Consider the following 15402-nt stretch of genomic DNA (forward strand, 5'->3'; position numbering starts at 1 on the left):
TAAAAATAAAAAACAACCACCAACCAACACCCTTCTATTTTCTTCACTTTTTTTTTTTTTTTTTTCTCCCTGAAAACCACATTTTTCCCAAAAAGCTGTAGGGATTACCCTGGGACATAAATCATTTCTATAATTAGGAGCAAGCAGAGCACCGGCTGCTGGGGCTGGGTGGCAGAATCCGTCCTGCTGGATGCAGAAGATGTCCCCTTGCAGAGCATCCTCCAAGGTGGCGATGCTGGTCCCCCCTCCTCTCGCCAAACCCCCCATCCTGGAAGTATTTTGATCGCTAAAAGGGTGAACTCACTTAGGCATCCTCCTCTTCATCATAAAAGCTTGGGGGTGATTTGCCAGCAAGGGAGCAACAGCGGGGGCAGTGGAGGAGGCTGGGTTTGGCTGTGACCCCATGGATCCGTGGGGAAGGATGTCCTGAGCAAGAGGGAGAAGCAAACAGCCAGAAAACCCACTCGGGAGCCAAGACACAACCGAAGGGCGTAGACTCCTGCCAGGGATCTCCAATCAGGCCTGGGAGGCTTGGCTGCCTGCCGCATAAATGCGGAGCGGGGAGGGTGGGAAGCCAGTGTGCGTCTGGGCAGGGAGAGGAGGAGGAGGATGAGTGCTGGGGTGCTCCCTGCAAGGAGGCAGAGAGCACCCAGCAGCACCCCAGCAGGGATGAACCTGACCCCCACAGCAGCCCAGCAGCCCATGGCCATCTCCTCCAGGCGCCGTCCATCCTTCCTCATCCAAGACATCCTCTGGGATGGGGCAGAGCGGGGAGCATGGCCGGAGCGAGGCAAGAGCAGAGGGTTTGGCAGCCCGGAGGACGGGGAGCCAGGGGCAGCCACGGCGGAGGGGAGAGAGGCCGGTTCAGCCCTGGGGGCTGCCCCAGGGAGCCCTCGTTCCCCAGCAGCACCCCAAGCCCGAGGGACACCCCACGAGCCGGACGCAGGTAAGGGGGTGGAAGCCCCGGGCTGAGCCTTCTGGCCAGGCAATGGATCAGCCGTGTCTACGCTTGGGGCAGCCAAGGGGCAGGATCCAGCCCCAGCTGCTGCGAGCATTTAAACACGGGGGGTAGCCGCTCTAGTAGTGGGAGAGTAAGAGCAATAGTAACTACCTGCAAACCCTTGGCCAGGTGCTTCAGATAACTCAAAAGATTGAATCTGCCTAAAAATGCTGCTTTAAAAAAGTCCCCAGTAGATGCATTTCTGTGATATCTTGGGAAATAAAGTTCCCTTTTCATGCAGAAGGTCCACAGCAAAGGCACCCTGGGGTACTGGCTGCCAGCTCAGAGGGGCAGCCCATGCCCATCCTTCCCACAGCCATCAGAGCGGCGATGCCACCGAGCTCCTCGGTGCCTCCGGTCCGGGGATATTTTGAAAGCCCTCGTGTTGAATTTGTGCCGTTTGCAGCAGGGCTCAGTTTTCCCGCATACCCAGCCCCGATTCGAGGATGCGCTCCTGCCTGTACCACTGCACATCGTGGGGTTTATGGATAACGATCCCACGCCTCTTGCTGCCTTTCTAGCACGCAATTGCAAAATTCATTGTGGGCGGTCACGTCGCGCTGCAGAAGCCACACACCGAAAATCACGCTCAGAAGCAAATTTTGGTGACCGGTGTCTCTTGTGTTGTAGCATCACGAGCATGGCCAGGGCTGTGGGAGGGAGCTTGGCCCTTCCTTGCCCCAGCAGCCCTGGGCTGAGCTGCAACAGCCAAAAAAGCAATTTCAAATCCTCTAGCGACTGAGCCTTGCTAGCTAAGGCAGCCCTTGCCAGGGGAATTTTGGCTTTACATTTCAAGTCTATTAAAAGAAGTTTCTACATAAAAGCAAGTTCAGAAACAGCCACCAGGCTGATTATTACAAAAAAAAAAAAAAAAAAAATCATTAAAAGCTGTAGCAAATCTCCCAGAAAGCGGCACCATACATCAGCACAGCTCCAGGGATTTCAGTGGGACAACCATGATTTACACAAGCTGGGAATTAAGCCGGTTGTTTCTATCTTGAGCATTATGTTTACATGTTAAGAAAATATACTAAGAAATTACTAAAGCGGGAAAGGGGTTGGGGGGGGGGGGGGGGGGGGAACGACGACGACACCAAACCAACAGCTTATTTCCATCCCAGGCTGGGCAATACACAAAAAAGAACTAACCGCATAAATAAATGGACTCAAAAAGTTGTAACAGCTCTAGGGGACACGTCCCAGGGAGCCCAGCACCCTTCTGGGTCGCGGCTCAGGTGACCCATCGGTGCCACAAGAAATAAGTTGGAGGCAAACACCACGGAGCTGTGATCCAAGGCCAGCTCTGCAGTTATATATGTCAAGCCAGGCCTGAAGGTTTAAAAATCTGCCCCAAAATTTCTTGGCATTGCCAAGAGAAAAGGGAGGGATTTATTTTCAGCGCTTTCTAACTGCAGGCTGCTTTAAGCCGCGCTGATCTCCTGTCTCAGAGCTACCCTCTGTAGCTTGAGGACAGCAACTTGTTTTGTTTGGGGATCAGGATTTTCCCATAGGCACAAGAAGTGCCTAATAGCATGAATCCTGCAATAAAAAAAAAAAATCTCCAGAGCTGTTGATGCCACGCTGTACACAACAACAGCCCCTTGGGGTTTTAGGCAGACCTCCACCAGCATTGCAAAATATCCCTTTCTATATTATTTATTTTATTTCCTAGTCTTATTTTAGTTCCTTAAGAGTACATTTGTACTGAACGCATGCCTATAGAGTTAAGAAAGTGTGATTAGGAAGAAAAAACTCCCTTATATGACTTTAAGAGAGTGTTCACACCAATAATTGAAAATATTTCCAAGATAATACGAGTATCTTGCTCTCTGGAAGGGAAAAAGCAAAAAATTCGGGCAATTTCCAAGTGGGTAATTCTCAGCTCTTTCCTCCTGCAGATGCCACGTACCTGTCAGACTGTGCCCCCCCGCTGCAGCCCCTGCCCATCGCCCCGTGCCCCCCCCGGCAGCCCAGGCGCTCACGGGCAGCGTTCTCCCACACCCAAGTCATCGAACTGGAGCGCAAATTCAGCCACCAAAAATACCTGTCGGCCCCCGAGCGAGCCCACCTGGCCAAAAACCTGCAGCTCACCGAGACCCAGGTGAAAATCTGGTTCCAGAACAGGAGGTATAAAACCAAAAGGAAACAAATCGGCTCGGAAAGCAGCAAACTGGACACGCGGCTGGTGGGGCAGAAAGCGGCCGCGCTGCCCGGAGCATCCCTGCTCGCGCTGCAGGGTGGCTGGCAGTACCTGCCTTGCCTCTACTACGTGAACGGCTGGAGTCCCTCCTGGTGGTAACCGCTTTTTTTTTTTAGGTAGAAAACATCCCTTTCTCTTCATTTTTTTTTTTAAATACTCCATCACTCTTTCTAGCACTAATTCTAGGAGAGGGAGACCCCATGCACAGGAACGATCAGCATCGCAAGCCTCTCTTGCTGCTAACAATTAAAAAAAAAAGCCAAAAAAAAAGACCCCCAAAAGCCCAAGATTTTAAAAGTATATAATTCAGCATGCCTGACAACACCACTCAGGGTTCAATGTGCAGCTGTAAAATATTACAGGTTCTTGGAGGGGCAGAAAGGGATGGTCCAGCCCTGGAGACAGCGATCACCCCTCTTTGCCCCTCCTAAATCTCCTGCACCCCCCAAAGCCTTTGCCCCTTGCTGCGATCAAGTGGGCAGAAAGCAAAGCACCGATCCTGGGCTGGTGCTGATACAGCCCCAGCTCAGCTATCTGGACCACCAGCTGTTCTATGATCTAAAACCCAGGGTTAACAAAGAAAAAAATACCAAAAAAAATTTTTAAAAAGTGCATTTCTGCCATTGCTACCATAGTTGCTAGTGGTCCCGGAGGGAACTTAGAGCCCCCCCAAGATTTCTGCCTGCTGTCAGGCAGCACCGCAGCCTCCACCCAGGGCAATGCACGTGTTTTGGGGGGAGAATTAATCCTTTTTCTGACAAACCTTTTTGATAACCTGAAGTGCCAGCTGGCCACAGAGCTGCAGCCGGGGACCGGGCTTGCCGGGACAGAGCCGTGCCAGTTACCCCCACCCAAACCCGTCCCTCTGCCTTCGCAGCCCAGATGCCAACCGCCGCTGCCAGCGCCTCGCCAGCCCCGAGAAGCCAAACCAGAAAACCTCGGGAACACGGACAATAGCGCAATGACAGATGAGTTTTGCATATCCGGGTGTAGACGCTGTTTGAACATTCCCATATAAGCTCTTTTCAACAGCAACAGCTCCAAGAGTTCAGCGCTCCCGGCAGCTCCCGAAGCACCAAACTCGCTGGTTTTAGGTGAAATCAGCCCAATTCCCAGCCCCGAGGCTTAAAGAGGATGGTGTCTTTATAAGTGATTTTTTAGTGAGACGGCTATTTGCACTAGCAGAGTAGCAATGATTATTTTTCTTTTAACTAATCATACTTAAAACTTTAGATGCCACTCAGTCCATGGGAGAAAAATCTAGAAATAAATGAGATTTCCAAGAGAGGAAACACATTAACTGCTTTTTTTCAGCTAGCATAGCTCTGCTGGAACAAACTGAATCTTCTGAAACAAAAATACAGGGAGGTTTCTTCCCTGTGAACCTCAAGAAACATTCCCATGGTGCCTGCTTTTTCCGAAAAAGAATTAAAAATCACAGTGGTCCAACTCCCGCCCTGCAGCAGGGAAATACAGACAATTAAATAACGTATAGAAACTGCTTAAATCTGTCCTTCTTGACAAGATTATTTGGAAACTGATCTTTTTGCCTGGTAGATCCAGGTCTTGCAAGCTCCCAGAGGAGAAGAGAGAAGTTGCTGGGGGTCCGCAGGGGGGGTGTTACAATGTTGGGGAAGGGAGGATGGGGAGAGAAGGTGCAGGCTGAAGCCCTTTGCAGTAGATACTCATTTGCTCTTGCTATCAAACCTGGGAGGATGACCAGTTGCTTTCCGATTGTCTGAAAGTAACCCCTAATATCTTGAGATAACATTTTTCTTCCAGCTCCTGCTCCCAGATGCTGTGTATCCCCCGGCCCATTCCCTCGCGGCGGTGCTCAGCCGAGGCCATCCCCCCTCTCTGTTGCAATGTGTTGCAAACTCACTCCCGCTCCTTATCCGCTGCACGCTTTGCTTATCCGCTGCTTGGAACAACTGAAAAAAACCCCAAAAAACAGCAACAAAAAAAGCCCTTATGGCCTCAAAGCCAAGCCCCCGCCAGGCACACATCCCTCCCCATTGCATCTGCAGGGGGAGGAGGTCCAGCTGCAATCCCGTGGGCTCACCCACACCCGGACCCTTGGGATGCTCCTTAAATCAATGCAGAGATGCTGAATCAGCACTAAACTCACCGAATTAGCAGCTCTGACCATCCTGGAGCTGCCCCTCAGCAGGGATCACAGCGCATCCTTTGCACAGGCAGTGGAAGAGCGGCAGGGATGGGCGTGTGGGTGGGGAAAATGAGATATGAGCTGAACTTCTTGGACGTTTCTTTGGGAAAATGTTCATGTCATAGCTACTGATTTTCTTCCCTGCTAATGGTTTACAACCAGTAAAATATCCTTCTTGTTGCTTCAACACCCAACTGCTTATACTTAACTTTGCTGGTATAAAGCAAGTTCAGTGCAAATAGTTGTTATTTTTGTACATTTTTTTATATATATATACTATTTTACCTGATGTGCATTGGCCTTTGGAATAAAGAGTGCAGAGTCTTTATTAAAAACAAGCTGCCTCTGTGGGTTTTTTGCCCTGGGTTTGGATTTTCTTTTAATCCCTGTTCCTGCCACGAAATGACCGGGGCTGTGCCACCAGCACCAGCTGCTCACACCACCAGCACCTGCAGAAGCTGCACTCAAGCGAGGTTTTGTGCAATGAGCTGCCACGAGCCCTAGCTCACACCGTTTGGCAGGTGGTAAATCATCACCCATCGCGATTTCTAGGTGCTCAGCACCAAATGCCGCTCCATCACCCATCCAGCCAGGCACAGAGTACGACTGAGTAACCTCTAATCCCACTGACTGTCCCAAGAGCATGAAACAGGTGACTATTTCCCAAAAGTAAGAGCTTATATAGTGAAACACTTTATCACCCCCAAATTTCCCGTAATCCCCTGATTTAAGCGCCATCCCAGTGGCCTCCAGAGTTTTGCACCACAAGCACAGCTTTTATGTCTGCCCCTGCAGACGGTCCTGCAACGACACCAGCGCGATCAGGAGCAGCGTGGGGCTCCGTAGGGCCGTAGGAAGGAGGATTCATCCCAGTGTGAATGTTTCTCCCTTGTACAGAGGTGGAGAGGGACTGACCTTGGGTCCCAGCCTGCCCGTGCACACACTCCCTCCCCTCTGCTGTTGGCAGCGGCAGCTTTTCCCAAACAGAAAGCGGGCAGCAATAGCTGCCATCACTCCCAGCTTCGGTTTGTATTCTAGATGCTTTAAAAAAGAAACAACAACAAACCAAAAAAAAAAAAAAACCCCAAAAACAAACCAAAGCAGGCATCAAGATGGCAAAATGAGATCTCAGGGGAGCTCCTATTGCCTCAGGAGGCTGGTGCTGGATCCTCAGCAGCTAAATCCTCAGGCAGCCGCGGCTTTCTAGGCTCTGCTGCCTTCACCCAGCGGCGTGGTGGAAGGGAACAACAGCTCCCGTCCGTGGGTGACCGTTCATCACGAGCAGTGACAAGCAGCAGTCCCTGCAGCCAGGGCTGGAAATCACATCTCCTCCCCCTGCACTCATCCTGCCAGCAGCCTGGTCCTGCTCCCAGCTTCTGCCTTGGTCCTAACCCAGAGCACAAAGCTGTCGCTCGCCAAAGTTTGCAGTGACATGGGCACAGCGCAGCTTTTTTGCAGCGGGGGCACCTGTCAAAGCAAGTTCTGGTCTGACCCCAGTGCTGGCTGGAGGCAGGGATGCAGGCAGGGATGCAGGCAGCATCTCCAGCCCCTTCCCAACCTCTGCTGCGGAGAAACATCTTGGCTGACTCACCCCAGCCCTCCCTCTCCTCCTTCCCAACCCTTTTCTCTGCAACCCCCAAGTAGTTTCTTTATGGTCGGAAGATAGACTTCCAGTGGGGTTTTCCTTTTTTGTTTTTTATTTCCCCAAACACAAAGAACGAGGACAAATAAAAGGGCTGTACCATTTGGATAACCAAATCATCCGAGAGTGTTAAAGCATTAATCACAACAAGGGAAACGACACGGCAGGCTTTCCCAGTGATAAATACCCCTTTGATTAATACAGGGGGGAAAAAAAAAAAAAACCACACCACCCTAACTATGGAAAGTGGAGTTTTAATCAGCCTTAATGAAGCAGAACTCCTGTTTGTACGCAACTAGAAACAGAAAGCATCATTTAATGTCTGTCAATTAGTGTCACGCTCTGCCGCTAACATATCCATCAAGATTAAACAGTGTCTAATGCTGACATAACATTTACACTTGTTTGTGCCAAATCATTTATTTAAAGCTAGAGAATAAAAAAGAAAAAAAAAGAAAAAAGAAAAAAGAAAAAAGGCTGCCTTTGGATAATGTGACTGTTGACTAACATTTGCATGCAATAAACCACATACTTGGCAAGGACTGGCAGGACTGGAGCCAAGAAAAATCTTCAACTTGACCTACACAACATTTGCAAACCAGAGCAGTGGGAACAAGCTCACTACAAGAAACTAAATAGGGGATAGAAAGATGCGAGGATGCCCAAAGTGCCAAGCTGCCTCAGACCAGTGTTCCCCGAGTTTCGGTACCAGTTTTGGAACCAGTTATTACAAAGGTGCTTTGGAGTGAGGCACAGAAACTTTTCAGCAAAGAGCACTAGGATGCGCAGCTGCTTCCCAAGGAGAGAGGCAAGCTAAGCCATAAAGCAGAGGGATTTAGAGCTCTTAAAACCCTTGAGGATTTTCAATATTTATTATTCTTGTTGTGGATGCTCTTGTCATCCATAAAAATACTTCATCTCTCTGTAATCCAGCTAGAGCCCCTGCGGCAAGGCCATCACAAGGCAGGGAGTCCCACAGCCCATTTCGAGGTGCTGGACCCAAAACGGAGGAAGACCTGGTGCTTTCTCCAGCCCTGAGCATCCCGGCAGCAGCAACGCCAGAGCAGGATCAGGGAAGCACAAGAGAAGCTGAGTGGTGCAATCATCAAGGCAGGTCTTCACCGTGATGGAGAGCCAACAGAGAAGGAAAAGGAAAGGGGGGGGGAGAGAAAAAAAAAAAGAAAAAAAAAAAAAGTACTTTGGAGATGTGGCAAAACGCAGCTTTGCAGATTGGCGTTCCCATGGGAAACTCCTTTGCTGCCTCTCACAAAAATCCGAGGTGCATTCCTCCTCTTTCTTCTGTTATGGTCTGGGCACCATTTATTAAGAACAGCCAAAGGCAGAGAGAAATCCACAACGAATAGCCCTGGAAGTGCTTCCAAAGCCGTCTGCCCGCGGAAATTTATGGCAGCCCGCTTACAGAAGGGAAAGTCAAGAGATAAGACAAGTATTTTTACAGGAAAAGGAGCTCGGCGCGAAGCATGCTTGGGTGGATTTTGTGCTGAAACGCTCCTGTCTTGGAAGACAAAAGGAAACGGGCAAAGAAAAAGGCTTTTGGAGTCGGGTATGGGGTGTCTGAGCAGACGCACTCGGGGTTGTTGCTTATCCCCCAGCCCCAAAGAGGAAAGGGGGGGGGGGGTAAGAGGGGCACCACACGTGTCACCTGTGACACAGCCTTGCCATGGACCCCCCGGGGATGGGGGAGGGGGGGGAAATCACAGCAGGGAGCTGCAGCATCTGGGCTCAGGGGAGACGCCTGGCCCTCTGCTCTGAGAGCTGGCAGGGAGAGCAAGGACATAAGGGAGGCTCCCACCGTAGCATGACATTCCCACTGGATAGTGCCGGAGCTGGGGGAGGGGATCTCCGCAGAGTCAGTGGGGGAGGATGCTCACAGCACTGTAGCCGTTTGTTTTGCCCAATTGCGTTTGCACTTCAGGCTTTTTCCAGCACGAGGGTTTGGGTTTGCAAGAGATATCAGCCCTGCATGGTCTCCCCAGCTCTTCTTCCCATCCAGATCCTTCTGTGGCAACCGGATTTCCAGAAAAGCAAGTTTCTTGCAGGCTGGAGGTGGCATAACCTTGGAGCAAGGCCAGTGTCCCCTCGGCCCTGCACATCCCCATCGAGCCCTGGCTGCCCAGCCCGAGACATTCCCAGCTTTTGAGACCGAGTTTCCAGCATCGTTTGATTTTACATCCTCAGTGGCTGTTTGCACCACCTGAGCCTGGCGAGGCTGGACCGGGGCTCGCAGCAGTGACAGCGCAGAGGAGAAAGGGACCCCATCCCCAAGAGTTACCGGGAAGGGATAAAAGCCGGGATATCAGCTCTTTGGCAAAGCCTCCCGTGGTATTTTTCCACCGGCTGGTGAATTTCCCAGCCCAGGCAGCACAACGGGGTCCCGCTCGTGCTGGAAAGCCGAGGGATTATTAGCACAAGTCTCTCTGCAAACAGAGCTTGGGTGGGGGCACCCAGGGCTCCTCGCCGCTCCCCTGAGAATCCGCGGCTGAGTTCACTGGGAAAACGCACTGGCCGAGCTCTAACGAAGCAATTATTCATTTGGAGCCACTTTCTCATGGGGGCTGGCAGCACCCGGGCTTCTCGGGTGGAGATTTGCAAGATTTACACAGGACGGAGTAACACCCAGAGTAACTTCCTCCGCAGAAGGATGGCTAAATGCTTTGCAAACATCATCCCAACGGCTGCGCTGCTCGGCCGGGGCGAAGCTCCCTCCCCGGCACGGGGCTGTCAAAGGACCGAGCAGCCCAGGGGTTGCAGCAAATACCAGATGTTCCCCTCAAACACATCCAGATGTTCCCCCCGCCCCCCAGCTGGGTCTGAATGAAGTAGAGCGTGGGCTCCCTTTATACTAGCTAGATAATATTAATCCTTTTTCTAGACTCCGAGCGCTGCGCCGGCCGGGAATCCTGCCAGTGTCTATGGGATGTGTTTGCTGCTAGGTATAGTCACGTACGAGGCAGGGCGATGCAGATTGCTCAGCTCCCAGGCAAGTTGCCGTGATGAAAGAGAGTTTTCCCCAAATACCACTGGTTTAGTCTGGATAGCCATGTTGCTCCCCAGCAAGTAGCTACCTGCATCAGCTCTTCCCCCTGGAACTGTACTTCTCCATGGCAGGTTTTATCCGTCAGCCCTTTAAAATGAGAGGGAACGGAGATAACCTGCGAGTTGGCACCAATCCTGCACTGCTCCTGCAGCAGCTCCCCAGGAAGCCCCAAGCTTCCATATAAAACCGCCGGGGGGGCTCAGTTCCCTGCTCCCCAGAAATGTGATGTGTTTGATGATGTGAGCATGAAGAGGTGCCGAATCCAGAAGGATTTCCCACCTCCGATCAGGAGCCAGCCCCCCAGCCTCGAGGAGACGGTGATGGTCGCCACTAAAGCCAGCAGCAAAACTTCCCAGACCCAGCACTGCACCCCAAAGCCACAGCCTTGTCCATGGCAGCATGGAAACATTGGGATTTTTCCACGCTGATAGGAAAGTGGAGAATTTTAGGGCAAAAATCCAGAAGCCGCTCCTGGGGAGCTTTGCTAGAGCCGACTCAACAGGAGGCAGCCCCATGCCTGGGCACCAGGCAGCAAGCCAAGCACCAGGGCAGCATCTAACCCAGGGTCTGGAGCTCACAGGCTTCAGAAGAGGGGCCAAGGGACTGATTTTATTTGTGGCACCAAGACCTACTCCATTCTCACCCAGATTTTTGCAGCCACCAAGAGAGAAGGGCACCCTTTGCTCTCCGCACCTTTCCCCCAGATCCCCCCATTCCCAGCCCCAGCAACCTCAGGGGGTTATTTAGCAAATGACCAATATTTCACCCCTCCCTGCCAGGCAGCTTTTTTCTACGTGTCAGTGGCACATCAAACCCTCCTCATCCTCTGTTTGCACTGGTGAGAGGAGGAATTACTGCAATATTTATCTACCACTCTCTTTCACCAGGAGACCGCTCATCTCCTTCGCAAAGCAGCCCTGGAGGCACCGATCACCGCACGCTTCTCATCCCGCTTGCTAAAAACATCGTAAGGGACAGAGCTTTAAAGCAAATAAAATAATAGAAAATTTTAAATGAAGGTGATAAATGTACTTGGAGGGTTCAACCCATCAGTGGTTGCGCCTGAGCTGTGCTGGCTGTTGCAGACGTGCATCTCGGAGCAGTTTTTGGAAGGTCTTGTTTCCTCCGGGCAATAACAAGCAGGCTTTGCTGTGCAAATGATAGCAGGTGGAAAAAGAAAACCAGGGGAAAGCCTGGTTTCCTTCCTCCTCCTCCTCCTCCTCCCCCCAAAACTGCTTCTATCAGTGCCTCTGTGCTGGCAGCAAAGCAGGCGGGAAGCGAAGGTGAGGATGCTGCGCTGGGATAAATACTGCATAGTGGGGGTAGGGACCAGCTTCGACCCAAAAGCAAAAGGCTCATGACCCAAAACTGGCAATATTTGGGGCTGGAATTACGTTCCCCTCCTCCCCAGCCACCCGCAACCAGGGCTTGGCCCCGCTGCAATGCTCCATGACAGATTTACACCTGCAGAGCCCGGCGGAAAACACTTGCCTGTTCTACAAACGGAACCCTTGTCTTTTAAAAGGAATTAAATCTTGTGGATAAATACAAGTGGTTTTATTCTCTTTGTGGACAATTGTGGCAGAATAAGATAGCAGGTTAAGGTGTGGCCGGAAAACCTTTCACTCCATGGGCTGCATCTTGTCACCCAAGGTAAACACGCAGCTTAATGAAATTTCAAGAGGGAAAAAGTGAGATATTTGTCTTTATGTTCATTACCCTTTAAAGCAGAAACAATATTTGAAGAGAAACAAAAATAATGATCATACGCGGTGAACAAATACAGCCTAGATCCTGGATTAATCAAATGACTTAAAAGTCCAAATGCCGGAGCTTTGGTGGCACAGGGGGGAGCACCCGGTCCCACGGGACCCTTGCACCCACCGCTGTCCCCAACTTCTCTGCCAGAAGGTCCCCCTGGATGGCATCCCCAGACACGGTCCTGGGGACGTGGCCATCGCCATCCACGTGTCCCAGGGAGCATTTGTCCCCTGACATCCCGCCGTACTCACAACTGATGCTCAGGGTGCACCTCCCACCCTCCAGCAAAGCCCTGGTTGCTGTTTCTCCTTTCACCCCCACAAGCTCTGAGATATTACAGTTTACTATTTAATTTTTTTCTGCTCATCCTGCTTACTGACAGACCCCTAGGAAAAACACCAACTGGGAAATTTCTAAACGATGGACCATACGGTAGCAGGGAATTTATTCGTTGGTCCCAACCCAAGACCTCCATATAGGTGCTGAGCACAGCAAAGCAACCACCCACCACTCTATAGATTTTCACTGCAGGAAGTCCTGCAAGTTTAAGGAGTTGCTACGGTCTACCAGATAAAGAAGACGCATTAAAAAATACCCTCAAAAGATATTTACACAATAATCTGTACTGGTTCCAAAGAAGCCATTAGTGTCAATTAGAAAATCAGATGCGTTCCCAGGGCAAAATGCCACCCAGCCCAGAGGGAGACGGGCACACTGGTGTCACGGCTCTTGGCAAGTGCCACATGCCCGTGGGTGACACCTCCAGTGGCTCATTCCTCCTCCATCCTGAAAGTTTGGAGGTGACCCAGGAGCCAGGGTGATGCCCTTGGCCTTTGCTTGCTCCGCTCTCGGTACCCACGTGCCCCTCGGATGTGTCCCATCCTGATCGGCTCAAAACTTCTCCATTTCCACCGAACGGCCATCAACAAGCCAGGCAGATGCCAGAGGTTTAAAGCAGAAAGGAGGGAAAAGAGATAACCCTCGACATGATGTTTTGCAGACGTCCTTCAGCCTTGCTGGTAATCTCAGCCAGCCGCTCCATCCAGGGAAAAATCACCCCCTTCTCCCGACCGCAGCTTTTTTCTCCTGGGAAAACCAGGGCTCAGCCCGGGTGCTCCCCACTCTGCAGCCACCCCGCGCTTTCCCAACATACAATATCTCCGTGTTTCCCTCCATAACCAGCCACATCTTCTATCTGGTTATGGCACCAGTAGGACACAGCACAAAATAAGCCTTTAACGGAGTCAGACAACTTTTAGCAAACTAAAACCAAAGAAAACATAAGAAAAGTTTCAATTACTCACCGGGTAAGGGGAGGGGGAGCAGCCTGAATTCCTCGGGGATGCTGGGGCCAAAGAGCTGCAGTGGGCAGGCGAGGAAAGCTTCTCCCAGGGCATCTTGCGAGGGCGCAGAGCCTCTTTTTGTAGGTTTTTCATTTTCCTGGGTGTTTTTCCCTTTATTTCAGTAGACTTTAATTCAGAACCTTGAGTAATTCAGGTGTAAAAATCCCTTACTGCCCCTGAGCCTAATGAGGAAGACACAGATGGACAGGAGCTGGCATCGCCAGCCATTTAGCTACAAGTTTAATTGCGTAATTCATGTCCCTTGTGATGACACATCAGCCGAGCACAGGAATTTCCCCCTGTGCAGGCACAAATCAGGGGCGTTTCTCACTTCTTGGGGAATTACTGGGAATAAGATGCAGCTGAAGGGTGACCCCGATAAAGAGAGCTGTAGGGGTCCTCACCAGCCTTCGTACAAAACCAGTATTTAGTATTTAAGAGGCAAGCATGAAGCCTGCCAACACGCCTCACCTTCCAGGACAATACACAAGTTTACTACAGAGGGGGAAGGGGCGGGGGGGGGGGCGGTGTAAATATTTACTCTGCAGTGCAAACAGAGATAGAAAGCTGTCAAAAGCAGCTTGCTGAGCATAAATAGCATGTTATCGCTCGATCTTGTCTGTTAAGCTCATCAACCGGGCGAGGCAGCCTGCTTTCCAGCCCATCGGTTGCACCTTCTTGATTTTTCACTGATAGTAAAAATAAAGCAAGGAAAAGAGAAAGGACAGAAGAGGCAAGAAAAGGAAAGTCCTTATTTACCTTTGGGATGGACCAAGGAGAGCAGCATCTTGTTGCTGCTTCCCTTTGCAGCCAGCCCTGACTCCCCAGATGTTTGCTGCTAAACCCTATTATCTATAAATAATAATTATTCTCATTATTCCCAGCTGAGCTGCCCTTTGCCAGCCCAGGAAGGGCTGGGGTAGAACTGCTGGCTGGCTGCATCCCAACAGAAGCTCATCTTTAGGATTTTAGGTGCATCCCTTAACTGCTGCACCCTGAAATCAACGCCTCCTGTATCACTGGAAAGCGCGCGCCCTTGGGATCAGCATCTATTCTGAACAAAACTGATGGGAAGCAAGTTACACTTCATCCCCTTGTTAAAACTACACAAGGCTGCTCCCAAAATAATCCTCCAGCCCCAGTGCCAGATTTTTAAGGCTGGAGATTTACTCCAAGGAGTTGCAGGCTCTTCTTTTAAAATCAGAGATGCACAGCGCTTGGTAAGCTGAAATGTGATTTTAAGACAACCTGGTTTTCATGCTGGATTTGGGACAAGGACCACGGGGTTCTGCCAGGTTTATTAGAGGTGAAAAGGAGGAAAAGGGCCTGCAAGAACTCCAGATCCTCATGACAATGTTGGAAAGAGTCAAAGGAGGTGATGCTCCCCCTCTACCCTGCCCTGGTGGGGCCGCGTCTGGAGTGCTGTGTCCAGTGCTGGGCTCCCCAGTTCAAGACAAGGAGCTACTGGGGAGGGTCTGGCAGAGGCTACAAAGATGATGAGGGGCTGGAGCACCTCCCTGATGAGGAAAGGCTGGAAGAGCTGGGACTGTTCAGCCTGGAGAAAACTGAGAGGGGATCTCATCAACGTCTACAAATATCTTAAGGGTCAGCATCAAGAGGATGGGGCCACGCTCTTTTCAGTGGTGCCCAAATATTCATATATGAAGATGAGAAAAAATTTCTTTGCTGTGAAGGTGACCCAGCAGGGGAGGGGGCTGCCCAGAGAGGCGGTGGGGTCTCCTTCTCTGGAGACATTCCACCCCCGCTGGACACAGCTGTGTTGCCCGCTTGAGGAGAGCCTGTGTGACCAGGGGGCTGGGTGGTCTGCAGAGAGCCCTTCCCACCTCACCAGCCTGTGGTTCTGTAATTTAGAAATAAGGTTTGGTGGACTTTGGATAGACCAAAAAGACCCCACTTTGACCCAAAACCCCCTAACAATTTCTGGCCCCAAAGAGGCAAGGAATTCAGGAATTCCTTCTGCTTACCCAGGTGGCCAAGCCTTGGCAAAGCCCGTGGTACCAAGCAGGCTGCTGGGGCACCCCTCACCCCAGGACACCCCTCGCCCACCCCGCAGTGATGCCCCTCTGCTTACAGACCCCCTGAGTGCCCACCCCCGTGGCCACAATGGCAACAGCACGGTTGACTTGGCATCCTCGCCAGCAAAGCCACCTCCATCGGACACGAAGCTGGAAACCCAAATCCCCACCTGGAGCCACCTCGGGGCCAGAAAC

The 15402-nt window shown here is 51.2% G+C and overlaps 2 protein-coding genes across 2 annotated transcripts in view; both read left to right on the plus strand.

The window, feature by feature from the left end:
• Positions 1–15402, plus strand: part of ENTPD4 (ectonucleoside triphosphate diphosphohydrolase 4) — a 241090-nt gene that overhangs the window by 192468 nt on the left and 33220 nt on the right. The window lies entirely within an intron of this gene.
• NKX3-1 (NK3 homeobox 1) lies at positions 610–3299 on the plus strand. Its single transcript, XM_056363019.1, has 2 exons — positions 610–946; positions 2899–3299. Exons 1-2 carry the CDS (start codon positions 610–612, stop codon positions 3297–3299), a joined length of 738 nt encoding a protein of 245 aa, XP_056218994.1.

The sequence above is a fragment of the Falco biarmicus genome, chromosome 18 (assembly GCF_023638135.1).
Source record: "Falco biarmicus isolate bFalBia1 chromosome 18, bFalBia1.pri, whole genome shotgun sequence".
NCBI lineage: Eukaryota > Metazoa > Chordata > Aves > Falconiformes > Falconidae > Falco > Falco biarmicus.